Here is a 16,449-nt window from a genome sequence, read left to right on the forward strand (position 1 = left end):
GCCACACAGTTATTTCCAATTCAATATATACTTAACTGTATAACTTGGTGCAGTAAATAAGCTGGCCAGATTCCTTACATTATACTTTTAATTACATTATAATTTTATTGCTAGAAGTCACTCAGTTGAGATGCAAAAATTGTTAACAGAAAGATTTAAAATGTTTGAATATACCCTACCTCACACTATTGCAAAAATCACAAATGCACAACCCCACTCCTCTTCCCATCTTCCCTCACACGCACAAGGGAAAATAAAACACTCAGATCTTAAAACAAGTAAAAAGTAAACAGCTCAGTTTTGATGAGGGATGTTTGATGAGAGAATTTAAGACTGTTGTGTCACTTTGGCTGTCTCTCTGTGTAAATAATCTTACCGATGCTGATCCATAACTAATCACCGTTTGTTTATAGCGATAGCTGCACGGTTCAACGGCAACAAAATGCTGATCTGTCCTGAACCCTTTGACTGCTGGCCTGTGTGGAACCAGCCTCCACGCTATTCCTTCCCCATTGGACGAGTCACCACTCACTGATATTCAGTAAATCCCACAGGGAGATCTGCTGATGATCCCTCATGGCTATCGAAACACTCTGTTTTCTCAAATCCAGCTCAATCACCTGACTGCTATCTGCTTTCAACCTCGACTTATCTCTGCCACTGTCTCAGAGTGTCTCCATTAAACGTAAATGAAGCACTGTAACTGCTGTAGGCCAGTGTCCTTCGTTTAGCAAGTGTTTTTTATGGTGAAAATAAATAAATACACATATATATATCTAAACCTGTATAAATTATATTCAATTTAATAATCTGTCCAAAGGTATTAAACAACATTTTGGTGCTGTGGGCTGACAAATCCTTGGGTATAGATGGATTTGACCCGAAAGGATGTAAAAGGGTGGGGGAGTTGCACTACTGGTTAAGGAGAATATCACAGCTGTACTGAGGGAGGACACCTCGATGGGCTCATACAGTGAGGCAATATGGGTAGAGCTCAGGAATAGGAAGGGTATAGTCACAACATTGGATATTTACTGTAGGCCTTCCAACAACCAGCAGGAGATAGAGGAATAGATATGGTGGCAAATTTTGGCAAGGTGTAAAAGTAACAGGATTGCTGTGGGAGATTTTAACTTCCCCTATATTGACTGGGACTCACTTAGTGCTAGGGGCATGGATGGGGCAGAGTTTGTAAGGAGCATCCAGAAGGGCTTCCTGAAAGAGCAAGTCGATAGTCGAACCAGGGAAGGGGCCATACTGGACCTGGTATTGGGAAATGAGCCCAGCCAGGTGGTCGATGTTTCAGTAGGGGAGCAATTTGGGAACAGTGACCACAATTCAGTAAGCTTTGCAGTATTGATGGATAAAGATAAGTGCAGTCCTCATGTGAAGGTGCTAAATTGGGAGAAGGTTAATTACAACAACATTCGGCAGGAACAGAAAAATGTAGATTGGGGGCAGATGTTTGAGGGCAAATCAACATCTGGCATGTGGGAGGCTTTCAAGTATAAGTTGGTAGGAATTCAGGATTGGCACATTCCTGTAAGGATAAAGGATAAGTTTGGCACGTTTTGGGAACCCTGGATAACGAAAGCTATTGTGAGTCTAGTCGAAGAGAAAGAGGAAGCATTTGTCAAGGCTAGGAGGCTGGGAACACACAAAGCAAGTGTGGAATACAAGGAAAGTAGAAAGAAACTTAAGTAAGGAGGGCTAAAAGGGGTCATGAAAAGTCATTGGCTAGCAGGATTAAGGAAAATCCCAAGGCTTTTTATACATACATAAAGAGCAAAAGGGTAGCTAGGGAGAGGGTTAGCTTACTCGAGGACAAGGGAGGGAATCTGTGTGTGGAGGCAGAGGAAATGGGCGAGGTATTAAATGAGTACTTTGCTTCAGTATTCACCAAAAAGAAGGATTTGCTGGATGTTGAGTCTGGGAAAGGGTGTGCAGATAGTTTGAGTCATGTTGAGATCAACAAGGAGGAGGTATTGGGGTTCTTGAGAAACATCAAGGTAGACAAGTCCCCAGGACCTGATGGAATATACCCCAGAATACTGAGAGAGGCCAGGGAGGAAATTGCTGGGACCTTGAGAGAAATCTTTATATCCTCACTGGCTACAGGGAAGGTCCCAGAGGAATGGGATGCTGGCCTTCATAGCGAGGGGGATTGAATATAAAAGTAGGGAGGTCTTGCTGCAGCTGTATAGGGCACTGGTGAGGCCGCAGCTGGAGTACTGTGTGCAGTTTTGGGCGCCGCACCTGCGCAAGGATATTTTGGCCTTGGAGGGAGTGCAGAGGAGGTTTACTAGGCTGATACCGGAGTTGAGGGGGTTGAGCTATGAGGAGAGGCTGAATAAACTAGGCTTGTACTCGTTAGAGTTTAGAAGAATGAGGGGAGATCTCATTGAGACGTATAAGATGATGAATGGGATGGATAGGATAGAGGTGGAAAGACTCTTCCCGCTCAAAAAAGACAGTAGGACTAGGGGGCACAGCCTCAAGATAAAGGGGGGGCGGTTCAGAACGGAGTTGAGGAGGAACTTCTTCACTCAAAGGGTGGTGAATCTCTGGAATTCTCTGCCCGTTGAAGTGGTGGAGGCTGCCTCGCTAAATATTTTTAAGAAGCGGGTTGATGGGTTTTTGATAAGAGAGGGGATTAAGGGTTATGGGGAGAGGGCGGGAAAGTGGAACTGAGCCACGACAGATCAGCCATGATCTTATTGAATGGCGGGGCAGGCTCGAGGGGCCAGATGGCCTACTCCTGCTCCTATTTCTTATGTTCTTATGTTCTTATGATTGGAGAATAGCCAATGTTGTTCCTTTGTTTAAGAAGGGGAGCAAGAGTAATCCAGGTAATTACAGGCTGGTGAGCCTTACATCAGTGGTAGGGAAATTATTGGAGAGGATACTTCGAGACAGGATTTATTCCCACTTGGAAATAAGTGGATGTATTAGTGAGAGACAACATGGTTTTTGTGAAGGGAGGTCGTGTCTCACGAACTTGATTGAGTTTTTCGAGGAAGTGACCAAGATGATTAGGGTTGTCTACATGGACTTCAGTAAGGCCTTTGATAAGGTCCCTCATGGCAGACTAATGCAGAAGGTGAAGTCACATGGGATCAGAGGTGAGCTGGCAAGGTGGATACAAAACTGGTTCGGTCAAAGAAGGTGGAGGGTAGGAGTGGAACGGTGTGTTTCTGAATAGAGAGCTGTGACAAGTGATCCTCAGGGATGAGTGCTGGGACCTTTGCTGTTTGTAATTTATATAAATGATTTGGAGGAAAATGTAACTGGATTGATAAGTTAGTTTGCGGAAGACACAAAGATTGGTGGACTTGTGGATAGCAATGAGGACCAGAGGATACAGTAGGATATCGATCAGTTGGAGACTTGCAGAGAGATGGCAGATGGAGTTTAATCCGGATAAATGTGAGGCAATGCATTTTGGAAGGTCTAATACAGATAGGAAATATACAGTTAATGGCAGAACCCTTAAGAGTATTGATAGGCAAAGGGATCTGGGTGTACAGGTACACAGGTCACTGAAAGTGGCAATGCAGGTGGAGAAGGTAGTGAAGAAGGCATACGACGTGCTTGCCTTCATCGGCCAGGGTATTGAGTTTAAAAATTGGCAAGTCATGTTGCCGCTTTATAGAACCTTAGTGAGGCTGCACTTGGAATATAGTGTTCAATTCTGGTTGCCACACTATCAGAAGGATGTGGAGGCTTTGGAGAGGATCCAGAAAAGATTTTCCAGGATGTTGCCTGGTATGGAGGGCATTAACTGTGAGCCAAGGTTGGAGAAACTTGGTTTGTTCTCACTGGAGCGACGGAGGTTGAGGGGTGACCTGATAGAAATTTACACGATTATGAGAGGCATGGACAGAAGCTTTTTCTCAGGGTGGAAGGATCAATTACTAGGGGACATAGGTTTAAGGTGTGAGGGACAAGTTTTGAAAGAGATGTACGAGGCTGACTTTTTTACACAGCGAGTGGTGGGTGCCTGGAACTCATTGCTGGGGGAGGTAATGGAAGCGTCTACGGTAATGATTTTTAAAAGGTATCCTGACAAGTGCATGAATGGGATGGTTTAGAGGGATATGGTCCCCGGAAGCGTAGGGGGTTTTAGTTAAGATGGGCAGCATTGTTGGTACAGGCTTGGAGGGCCAAAGAGCCTGTTCCTGTGTTGTAATTTTCTTTGTCCTTTGTTCTTGAAAAAAGTGGCTAATGAGATAATTAATGTATTGGTTTAGTTTTCAAAAATTCCCTAGATTCAGGGAAGGCACCACAGACTAGAAGATAACAAATATATTTATTTAAAAAGGGAGGGAGACCGAATGCAGGAAACTACAGGCCAGTTAATCTAACATCTGTCAAAGAGAAAATGATAGAAACCTTTATTAGCGATGCCAAAACAGGGCACTTGGGCAAAATTCAAGGTAATCAGGCAGAGTCAACATGGTTTTGTGAAAGAGAAGAAGCTGTTCTTGAGTCGGTTGGTATGTGACCTCAGACTTTTGTATCTTTTTCCTGACGGAAGAAGGTGAAAGAGAGAATGTCCGGGGTGCATGGGATCCTTAATTATGCTGGCTGCTTTGCTGAGGCAGTGGGAAGTGTAGACAGAGTCAATGGATGGGAGGCTGGTTTGCGTGTTGGACTGGGCTACATTCACGACCTTTTGTATCTCCTTGCAGTCTTGGGCAGAGCAGCAGCCATACCAAGCTGTGATAGAACCAGAAAGAGTGCTTTCTGTGGTACATCTGTAAAAGTTGGAGAGTTGTAGCTGACATACCAAATTTCCTTTGTCTTTTGAGAAAGTAGAAGCGTTGGTGGGGCTTTCTTAACCATAATGTTGGTATGGGGGGGAGAAGGGGGTGCCAGGACAGGTTGGCACTTGAAACTTGAAGCTCTTGACCATGGAATGAGAATATGTTGTGTTATTGAGAAATTTTTGCAAAAGGCATCCATTGACTTCTTCCAGCTGCGTGAATCTCAGTGAAATGGAAGCAGTATAGTTGGTCTTATGGACTCCTTTAAGAAATGTTTATAATCTGAACCAATTTTCCCTGCAGTGCCCCACAAGGTGCTGGTTTTCACTGAAGTAGACTTTCCTGATCCTGTCACTCTCCAGTAACTCAGTAAAAGATCCATTTTTAAATGTCATTCATATCAGGGAGTGTTGGCAGGTCATCTATCACCCATAAGGTGCATCACAACTGAACCCAATCCTACCTTCACTTCTCATTTGAAAACTGCAGGACAGCATTTTGGTGTGTGAAAAACTTTGCCTCAGTCTGACATTAGCAACTGATGCCAATTATTTTCCCCACTGCTTTCCCGACTGGAATTCTTCACTGGCCCTTTCTTTTCAGTAAGGTTGCTATGGATTCATTCTCTGAGGGAACCTTTATCAGGAAAGGGGGAAGCAGGAGGACTTTGTCAGGTTTACAAGCTGAATGAGAGTTTTTGAAGCAATATAATTTATTTGTATTTTGTTTTTGTCTTGCTTTCTCTAGGTTTGCCGGAGAAGTATACGTCTCAACACAAAAGGAGGGCTTTGGCCTGGCAGCTCAAGAGCCCTGGATTCAGTTTACTACTATCCGGGAGAACATACTTTTTGGAAATAAATATGATGCCAAATACTATCGAGAAGTGATCGAGGCTTGTGCACTTTCAGAGGATCTTAATGTACGAATCAATAATATATAATGTATTCAAAGAGTAATTTGAAATGTAATGACATGGGCATGTTGCTGATGGAATTGGAGTGATTTCAATGTTTAAAAGTTCATTTATCAGATGTGGGCGGCACTGCCTGCTTGAACTGTTGCAGTTCACATGGTGTAGGTACACCCACAGTGCTCTTGGGGGTTTTGGTGGGGCGAGTTCCTGGATTTTGACCCAGTGACAGTGAAGCAATGGTGATATATTTCCAGGTCAGGAAAATGAGTGTCTTGAAGGGGATCTTTCAGGAGGTGATGTTCCCATGTATTTGCGGTCCTTGTCATTCCAGATGGTCAGGCTCATGGGTTTGGAAGAAGTTGTTGAAGAATCTGTGGTGAGTTGCTGCAGTGCATCTTGGAGATGCTACACACTGCTGCTACTCTCCATTAGTGGAGGAGGGGGCAAATGTTGGAGGTGGTGGGTGGGGTGCCACTTAGGCTGGCTGCTTTGTTCTGGTACATGCATACTTACATAGGAGCAGAAATAGCTCATATAAGGGTTGTTTTATGACGAAAGGTTGGACATGCTAGGCTTGTATCAACAGGATTTCAGAACAGTAACAGGCAGCTTAATTGAAACATATGATGGCCCCCTGAGGGGTCCTGATAGGGTTGGTATGGAAAGGCAGCACTTCCTAACCTGTCACCATTTAAAGCATGCTCTTTATCCTCTATCAAAGTGGACAATTTCACATTTAGCTTTTGGAGAACATACTTATTTCTGTATTCTATATCTCTGCCAATGAAGGAGAGCATTCCAAGTGCCTTTTTTTACAACCTTGTCTACTTGAACTGCTGCCTTTAGGAACCTGTGCGCTTGTACTGCAAAGGTCTCTCACTTTATCTACCCCTCTTATTATATTCCCAATTCTTCTGTGCTCCCTACAACTGTTTGAACGCCCTTAATGCATGACCTCACACTTCCCTGTATTAAAATTCATCTGCCACTTATCGCCCACCTCATCAACCCATCAATATTTTCTTGGGGATTATAGCTATCCTCTATGTTATCTATTACTCAGCCAATCTGCAAATTTCCCAGTTGTGCCCTCCACATTCATGTCCAAATCATTAATATATAACACAAACAATAGGTCCCAACACTGAGCCCTGTGGAACATCACTTGAAACAACTTGCCTTTCATAAGGGCATCCATGACTATTACTTTTTGTTTCCCATTACTAAGCCAACTTTTTATCCAGCTTTCCACATTACTTTGTATCCCAGGGGCTTTTCCTATTCCTGTCTGCCATGTAGGACTTTGTCAAACGCCTTGCTAAATCCATGTACACGTCATCCACTGCACTACCTACAACAACTCTTCTTCTCACTTCATCAAAAAAATCAATCAAATTTGGCCACAATTCCCTTATCACTCTTTTCCCTCTTTTTCCTTAACTAACATTTTACTATTAATATATTGGTAAAACATCTTTGGATTCTCTTTAACTTTACTTGCTAATCTTTCTTCATGCGCTCTCTTTGATTTCCTTACATTCTTTTTTAGTTCACCCGCGCACTTCCTACATTCACCTCGGCTACCTACAGTGTTTAGCTCTTTGTGTCAATTGCACTCTTTTTGTCTGATCTTTCTCTGTATTCCTCTGGATAACCAATCTAGATTTGGCAGTACCACTCTTATTTTTGAAAGGGACGTATCTAATTTGTACATTTAGGATCTTGCTTTTTAGTGCTTTCCACTGGTTTTCCATTGACATATCTTCCAGCAGTGCTGTCTAGTTCACCAAGTCTCTTCCCATTCCTTACAAACTTTTATTCCTGCTTTATCTCTGTCTCTTTTCGATGAGAATCGAACTGAATGGTGATTACTATCCACGATGTGGTCGCCAGCTGTCATTTCCCTCCTTGGCCTTCTTTCTTGCCCAAGACATGGTCGAGAATGACATCTCCTCTCGTCAGCTTTGTCACTAATTGGTTGAAAACAATTTCCTGGACACACTGTTTGAATTTTTCTCCCTCCGTGCCCGTTATGTTTTTTGAATGCAGTTGATATTGGGATAAAGTCTCCTACCGTTGTTGTCCACTTGTTCTTAACAGGCAGAAATTTGCCAAAGTATTTGTTCTTCCAACTCCCTTTCAATGTTTGGGCTCTGTCGTAAATTCCCAGTAGTGTGACTGCCACTTTTTTCTAAGCTTGTTTGTTGACCTGTTTGGTATACCATCCCATCTCACAATTGGAATTGATGATTTAAACACTAAAACTACCCCCCCTGCTTTTCTACCTCCTGCTGTATCATATCTGAAAACTGACTGTCTGGAATTTTACCACACAGCGGGTGAAGGAGGACCATGGGAAGGTCTTGGACCTTGGGCTGGATTTTACGGTTTCAGGACAAGCGAGGCTGTAAAATTCCGCCCTTTATCCAGGGATGTTGACCTGTCAATTTTGTCCCTTCTTTAGCCCATGTTTCCATTAAAGCAATGACACTGTGCTGCCATGTGTTTACCTTGCCCTTAACTCATCTACCTTGTTTGTAATACTCCTTACACTGAAGTATATACAGTTTCAACCCAACAGGTTCCCTTGCTGGATATTTTCTAAACTTTGCTTTCTCCTGTAAATCCAAGTCGATCTCTACATTTACATCACCAGCTAATATTCTCCTGCATTTTCCTGATCTGAATCTGACCTATCTGATCCAATGCCGAGGACCCCATCCCTCTGCCACACCAATAGAACTTGCAAAAGTCCCTGCAAGGACACTGATCCCGGCCGCTCACTTTGTACAGGTCCCACCTTCCCTAGGACTGATCCCGGCTCTGTCCGGGTCCAGCCCGTTCACCGCGTACAGGTCCCACCTTCCCTAGGACTGATCCCGGCTCTGTCCGGGTCCAGCCCGTTCACCGCGTACAGGTCCCACCTTCCCTAGGACTGATCCCGGCTCTGTCCGGGTCCAGCCCGTTCACCGCGTACAGGTCCCACCTTCCCTAGGACTGATCCCGGCTCTGTCCGGGTCCAGCCCGTTCACCGCGTACAGGTCCCACCTTCCCTAGGACTGATCCCGGCTCTGTCCGGGTCCAGCCCGTTCACCGCGTACAGGTCCCACCTTCCCTAGGACTGATCCCGGCTCTGTCCGGGTCCAGCCCGTTCACCGCGTACAGGTCCCACCTTCCCTAGGACTGATCCCGGCTCTGTCCGGGTCCAGCCCGTTCACCGCGTACAGGTCCCACCTTCCCTAGGACTGATCCCGGCTCTGTCCGGGTCCAGCCCGTTCACCGCGTACAGGTCCCACCTTCCCTAGGACTGATCCCGGCTCTGTCCGGGTCCAGCCCGTTCACCGCGTACAGGTCCCACCTTCCCTAGGACTGATCCCGGCTCTGTCCGGGTCCAGCCCGTTCACCGCGTACAGGTCCCACCTTCCCTAGGACTGATCCCGGCTCTGTCCGGGTCCAGCCCGTTCACCGCGTACAGGTCCCACCTTCCCTAGGACTGATCCCGGCTCTGTCCGGGTCCAACCCGTTCACCGCGTACAGGTCCCACCTTCCCCAGGACTGATCCCGGCTCTGTCCGGGTCCAGCCCGTTCACCGCGTACAGGTCCCACCTTCCCTAGGACTGATCCCGGCTCTGTCCGGGTCCAGCCCGTTCACCGCGTACAGGTCCCACCTTCCCTAGGACTGATCCCGGCTCTGTCCGGGTCCAGCCCGTTCACCGTGTACAGGTCCCACCTTCCCCAGGACTGATCCCGGCTCTGTCCGGGTCCAGCCCGTTCACCGCGTACAGGTCCCACCTTCCCTAGGACTGATCCCGGCTCTGTCCGGGTCCAGCCCGTTCACCGCGTACAGGTCCCACCTTCCCCAGGACTGATCCCGGCTCTGTCCGGGTCCAGCCCGTTCACCGTGTACAGGTCCCACCTTCCCTAGGACTGATCCCGGCTCTGTCCGGGTCCAGCCCGTTCACCGTGTACAGGTCCCACCTTCCCTAGGACTGATCCCGGCTCTGTCCGGGTCCAGCCCGTTCACCGCGTACAGGTCCCACCTTCCCTAGGACTGATCCCGGCTCTGTCCGGGTCCAGCCCGTTCACCGCGTACAGGTCCCACCTTCCCTAGGACTGATCCCGGCTCTGTCCGGGTCCAGCCCGTTCACCGCGTACAGGTCCCACCTTCCCCAGGACTGATCCCGGCTCTGTCCGGGTCCAGCCCGTTCACCGTGTACAGGTCCCACCTTCCCTAGGACTGATCCCGGCTCTGTCCGGGTCCAGCCCGTTCACCGCGTACAGGTCCCACCTTCCCCAGGACTGATCCTAGAGCTTCAACAATCTGAATCCCTCCCCATTACACCATCTCTCCTGCCATGTGTTTGGATGCTTGTAGCTGGGTCATCAAGAACCCTAATACTTCATGATATTACACTTTGGTAACTATACAAATCAGCTTTCTAGATGTTCACAATAAATTGATCACCAGCTAATCCAGCCCTTCTGAATTTCTGACAAGCATTTTGAAACAATTTATTATAAGAGACTACCTGGCCTCCATCTGGACAAGACATCCCCAGCTCACATCAGTCTAGTCAAACACAGTGTACAGGAAGCTTCACTGACACTGTGCTGTCTGTCTCCCCTACTATTTGTCTGCACATTAGTAAGAGGTCAAAAGGCAGCTGAAGAGAAGGGGCTGGGATTGAGGTGGAAAGGGATTTCTCAGAAAAGGATTGGATTTCGTGCCCTTCGAATCTATGATCCTAGAATGTCATTGTGCCCGCATCAAATTTAATTGCATTTTTATTCAGTCTTGGGATCTGGGTGTCACTGGCAATACCAGAATTCATTGCCCATCCCTAATTGTTCTTGAGAAGGTGATTGTGAGCTGCCTTTTAAATCCACAGTGCCACTAGAGAGCGAGCTTTAGGATTTTTAATTAGACAATGAAGAAACAGCAATATATTACCAGGTCAGGATGAAACACTTCTTTGTTTCTGTCTTCAAGACCTACTCAGTATTCCCAGCATTTTCCAATTTTATTTCAATTTCCAACATCTGCGGTTTATTGCTTTTGTGTCTGGATAATGTGGGACTTGGAAGGAAGTTCCTATGCTTCTCCGGCCCTGTTCTTCTCGATAATGGAGGTTGCAGGTGTGACAGATGCTGTTGAATCAGCAAATGTTGACTTTATTATAGACGTGAATCATTGTGATCTGAAACTGATAACAGAAATTTCAATTCTGATTATTACCTGGATCCAGGTTCTGCCAAATGGTGACCAGACAGAAGTTGGAGAGAGTGGAGTGACCCTCAGTGGTGGACAGAAAGCCCGTGTTGCCTTAGCCAGAGCTGTTTACATGGTAATTTTGATTCTTCTGTAAGGTTTCAAGGATTTCTAGCCATAGGGAGGGAAGATCAGGGACTGTACAGAGGTTGCTAATGGACTGGAATATCTCACTTATTGAGGGGATGGGACACTTTGCTTGCATACCTGAGAGAGTTTGGGAGAAGGATATTGGTTGGGGAGGCAGAGATTGGAGGACTTCACATAAGTCAGAGAGTGATCGAGGTTTCCAGCATGGAAACAGGCCCTTTGGCCCAACTTGTCCATGCCACCCCTTTTTTTTAAACTACTAAGCTAGTCCCAATTGCCCACATTTGGCCTACATCTCTCTATATCCACCTTACCCATGTAACTGTCTAAATGCTTTTTAAACAATAAAATGGTACCCGACACTACTACGACCTCTGGCAGCTTGTTCCAGACACTCACCAACCTCTGTGTGAAAAAATGTTTGGACCTTTTTGTATCCCTCCCCTCTCACCTTAAACCTATGCCCACTAGTTTTAGACTGCCCTACGTTTGGGAAAAGATATTGACTATCTAACTGATCTGTGCCCCTCATTATTTTATAGATCTCTATAAGATCATCCATAAGCCTCCTACACTCAAGGCAAAAACGTCCCAGTCTATCCAGCCTCTCGTCCGGGTAGCATCCTAGTAAATCCTTTCTGCATTCTTCCCAATTTAATAATGTCCTTTCTGTAACAGGTGACCAGAATTGTACACAGTATTTCAAGTGTGGCCTTACCAATGTCTTGTACAACGCCCCAACCTCTGTACTCAGTGTTCTGACCAATGAAACCAAGCATGTCAAATGCTCTTTTCACCACTCTGTCCACCTGTGACTCCACTTTCAAGGAGCTACAAACTTGTCCTCATAGATGTCTTTGTTTTATAACGCTCCTCAATGTCTGACCATTAACTGAGTAAGCCCCGCCCTGAATGCATCACCTCACATTTATCTAAATTCAACTCTGTCTGCCATTCGTCAGCCCACTGGCTCAACTGATCAAGATCTTGTTGAAATCTGAGATAACATTCTTCACTGTCCACTCTGCCCCCAGTCTTGATGTCTTCTGCAAACTTTCTAACCATGCCCCCTATATTCTCATTCAAATCATTCATATAAATGACAAATAACATTAGACCCAGCACCAATCCCTGAGGCACACCGCTGGTCATAGGCCTCCAATTTGAAAAACAACCCTTTACAACCAGCTGGCTTCTGTCATTGAGCCAATTTTGTATCCATTTAGATACCTTCGTCCTGGATCCTGGGAGATTTAACCTTATGCGATAACAGATGAATACACTCACAAGTCGTCCATTCAGCCCTTGAAGCCTTGTTTACTTTTCCATCAGATCCTGTACCTCCACTCCATTTGGCATTATTCCAGATCCCTAACATTTTTTTCTCCAAACCTGTCTCAGTTTTGACTTCTTAAATGAACTTGAACTAAGCTGTTAATGAGGGAGAATATTCCAGCTTTCCTCTACTCTTTCCCGGAAGAAATACTTTCTGATAAAACTGTGAACAAACTCGCACGAATTTTGAGCTTATGCTGTCTTGTTATTCATTTCCCACAAGAGGAAATACTTTTGCCCTATCCTATCATATCCCTTAATTACTTCAAATATTTTAATCTGGATATAGAATATTACAATGCAGAAGGAGACCATCAACCCATGGAGTCCAAACACTCTCCTTGAAAGAGTCATTGGGGTATGTCCACTTCTTGGATCTTACCCCAGATCTCAGTTTTTCTCCAAGATTTTATCTAATTCCCTTTTGAATAACACCCAATTAAGCAGACTTGTACCCAAGTGTCAAAGTGGACCTGAGCTTTTTATGGAACCATTGAAGACAAGGGCTTACCATGTCCGGTCCTGGGGATTTATCCACTCTGATTTGCCTCAAGACAGCCAGCACCTCCTCCCCTGTGATCTGTAAAGGTTCCATGACCTCCCTAACTGCTTGCCCTATTTCCGTAGACTCCATGTCCATTTCCTCAGTAAATACGGATACAAAAATCCCACATAGTATCTCCCCCATTTCTTTTGGTTCCGTACACAGTCTACCACTCTGGTCTTCAAGAGGACCAATTTTATCCCTCACTATCCTTTTGCTCCTTACATACCTATAGAAGCTCTTTGGATTTTCCTTCACTCTGTCTGCCAAAGCAACCTCATGTCTTCTTTTAGTCCTCCTGACTTCCCTCTTAAGTAGCTTCTTGCACTTACTGTGAAAATCCTCCAGTTGCCACACTCTGGCACTGTTCGGGTACATGGAGGGAAAATTTACCTAACCAGCATGTCTTTCTGACTGTGGGAAGAAACCGGAACACCCGGAGGAAACCCATACAGACACGGGGAGAATGTGCAAACTCCACACAGACAGTGACCCAAGTCAGGAATTGAAACCAGGTCCCTAGCACTGTGAGGCAGCACAGCTAACCGCTGTGCCAGTGTGCTGCATTTGGTCACCACTCTACCAGAAGGAAATGCAAGTGATCAGGGGTGATCTTACTGGCTCTTCATGCCGGTTGATTGGTGTGGTGAGCCAGTAAGATTGGGCAAAAGGTGTAAAATCAGGTTTGTGCCTGGTGTTTTTGCCTCTGGTCCTGTTTTACTCAGCTGCATGTCGTTTATATTCAGTAGCAAATTTAAAAATCATTGGTGAGTCCTGGCTGCTCATTGGCAGCACGGTGGCACAGTGGTTAGCTCTGCTGCCTCACAGTGCCAGGGACCTCGGTTCAGTTCCAGCCCTGGGTCACTGGCAGTTGTTACAAGTCATGTTGGATACTTCAGGGTGGTCTATGAGGCTTGCCTGACCTGTGACGTTTTACATTGAATTTAGCTCGGATGAGCAGGAGAGGTTTCACTTCAGGTGTGATTCAACTGACCCACGGGGATTTATTATCAAAAACAAAGTTTAATTAAGAATATTGTTGACATGTATACTAAGACAATTAACAAGAAGTTTTAACAGTTACAAACAAGAAACAAAATAAGCACAATAATGTATAACTCTGAACGAAATGTCTCTAATGTGTTCCAACCAAAGCCAACATCCAATACACAAAATCCTACAAATAAACACAATACACATAGGTTAATGTCTGCTTGTTACAGGAATTCAGCTCCCTGGGTTGAATACTGAAAATCCCTTGTGAAAAAACTCAGAAGAGGTTGCTGTCAAATCTGTTTCCCAAAACACAGCTTTTTTAAGGAGAACCAAATGCAGAGAGAAAACTGCTGCTTAGGTTGCTGTTAAACTGCTTCCCAAAACACAGACCAAAAAGAAACTAAAAACCCAAGGACAAAATCCGCAATCACCTGAGTGTGACCAATGAAACTGAAACCCCCATCACCTGAGTGTCACCAATGAAACTGAAACCCCCATCACCTGAGTGTCACCAATGAAACTGAAACCCCCATCACCTGAGTGTCACCAATGAAACTGAAACCCCCATCACCTGAGTGTCACCAATGAAACGGAAACCCCCATCACCTGAGTGTCACCAACAAAACTGAAACCCCCATCACCTGACTGTCACCAATGAAACTGAATTCCGAATCACCTGACTGTCACCAATGAAACTGAAACCCCCATCACCTGACTGTCACCAATGAAACTGAAACCCCCATCACCTGAGTGTCACCAATGAAACGGAAACCCCCATCACCTGACTGTCACAAACAAAACTGAAACCCCCATCACCTGACTGTCACCAATGAAATGGAAACCCCATCACCTGCCTGCCACCAATGAAACTGAAACTCCCATCACCTGACTGTCACCAATGAAACTAAAACCCCCATCACCTGACTGTCACCAATGAAACTGAAACCCCCATCACCTGAGTGTCACCAATGATACTGAAACCCCCATCACCTGAGTGTCACCAATGAAACTGAAACCCCCATCACCTGAGTGTCACCAATGAAACTGAAACCCCCATCACCTGAGTGTCACCAATGAAACTGAAACCCCCATCACCTGAGTGTCACCAATGAAACGGAAACCCCCATCACCTGAGTGTCACCAACAAAACTGAAACCCCCATCACCTGACTGTCACCAATGAAACTGAATTCCGAATCACCTGACTGTCACCAATGAAACTGAAACCCCCATCACCTGACTGTCACCAATGAAACTGAAACCCCCATCACCTGAGTGTCACCAATGAAACGGAAACCCCCATCACCTGACTGTCACAAACAAAACTGAAACCCCCATCACCTGACTGTCACCAATGAAATGGAAACCCCATCACCTGCCTGCCACCAATGAAACTGAAACTCCCATCACCTGACTGTCACCAATGAAACTGAAACCCCCATCACCTGACTGTCACCAATGAAACTGAAACCCCCATCACCTGACTGTCTCCAATGAAACTGAAACCCCCATCACCTGAGTGTCACAAACAAAACTGAAACCCCCATCACCTGAGTGTCACCAATGAAACGGAAAACCCCATCACCTGACTGTCACCAATGAAACTGAAACCCCCATCACCTGACTGTCACCAATGAAACAGAAACCCCCATCACCTAGTGTCACCAATGAAACAGAAACCCCCATCACCTGAGTGTCACCAATGAAACTGAAACCCCCATCACCTGTCACAAACAAAACTGAAACCCCCATCACCTGACTGTCACCAATGAAACTGAAACCCCCATCACCTGAGTGTCACCAATGAAACTGAAACCCCCATCACCTGACTGTCTCCAATGAAAGTGAAACCCCCATCACCTGACTGTCACCAATGAAACTGAAACCCCCATCACCTGAGTGTCTCAATCAAAACTGAAACCCCCATCACCTGAGTGTCTCAATCAAAACTGAAACCCCCATCACCTGAGTGTCACCAATGAAACTGAAACCCCCATCACCTGAGTGTCACCAATGAAACAAACCCCCATCACCTGACTGTCACCAATGAAACTGAAACCCCCATCACCTGAGTGTCACCAATGAAACTGAAACCCCCATCACCTGTGTGTCACCAATGAAACCGAAACCCCCATCACCTGAGTGTCACCAATGAAACTGAAACCCCCATCACCTGACTGTCACCAATGAAACTGAAACCCCCATCACCTGAGTGTCACCAATGAAACTGAAACCCCCAACACCTGAGTGTCACAAAAACTGAAACCCCCATCACCTGACTGTCACCAATGAAACTGAAACCCCCATCACCTGACTGTCTCCAATGAAACGAAACCCCCATCACCTGACTGTCACCAATGAAACTGAAACCCCCATCACCTGACTGTCACCAATGAAACTGAAACCCCCATCACCTGAGTGTCACCAATGAAACTGAAACCCCCATCACCTGACTGCCACCAATGAAACTGAAACTCCCATCACCTGACTGTCACCAATGAAACTGAAACCCCCATCACCTGAGTGTCACCAATGAA

At 45.8% G+C, this 16,449-nt stretch overlaps 1 protein-coding gene across 1 annotated transcript in view; it reads left to right on the plus strand.

Moving 5' to 3' along the window:
• abcc10 (ATP-binding cassette, sub-family C (CFTR/MRP), member 10) overlaps window positions 1-16,449 on the plus strand; it is a 185,868-nt gene that overhangs the window by 10,120 nt on the left and 159,299 nt on the right. Inside the window, exons 3-4 of the mRNA XM_080193456.1 lie at window positions 5,514-5,685; window positions 10,926-11,024. Coding sequence (XP_080049582.1) covers window positions 5,514-5,685; window positions 10,926-11,024 — 271 coding nt within the window. The remainder of the gene's footprint in view (window positions 1-5,513; window positions 5,686-10,925; window positions 11,025-16,449) is intronic.

This window comes from Carcharhinus amblyrhynchos, chromosome 7 (assembly GCF_965287045.1).
Source record: "Carcharhinus amblyrhynchos chromosome 7, sCarAmb.v2.hapA, whole genome shotgun sequence".
Taxonomy (NCBI): Eukaryota; Metazoa; Chordata; class Chondrichthyes; order Carcharhiniformes; family Carcharhinidae; genus Carcharhinus; species Carcharhinus amblyrhynchos.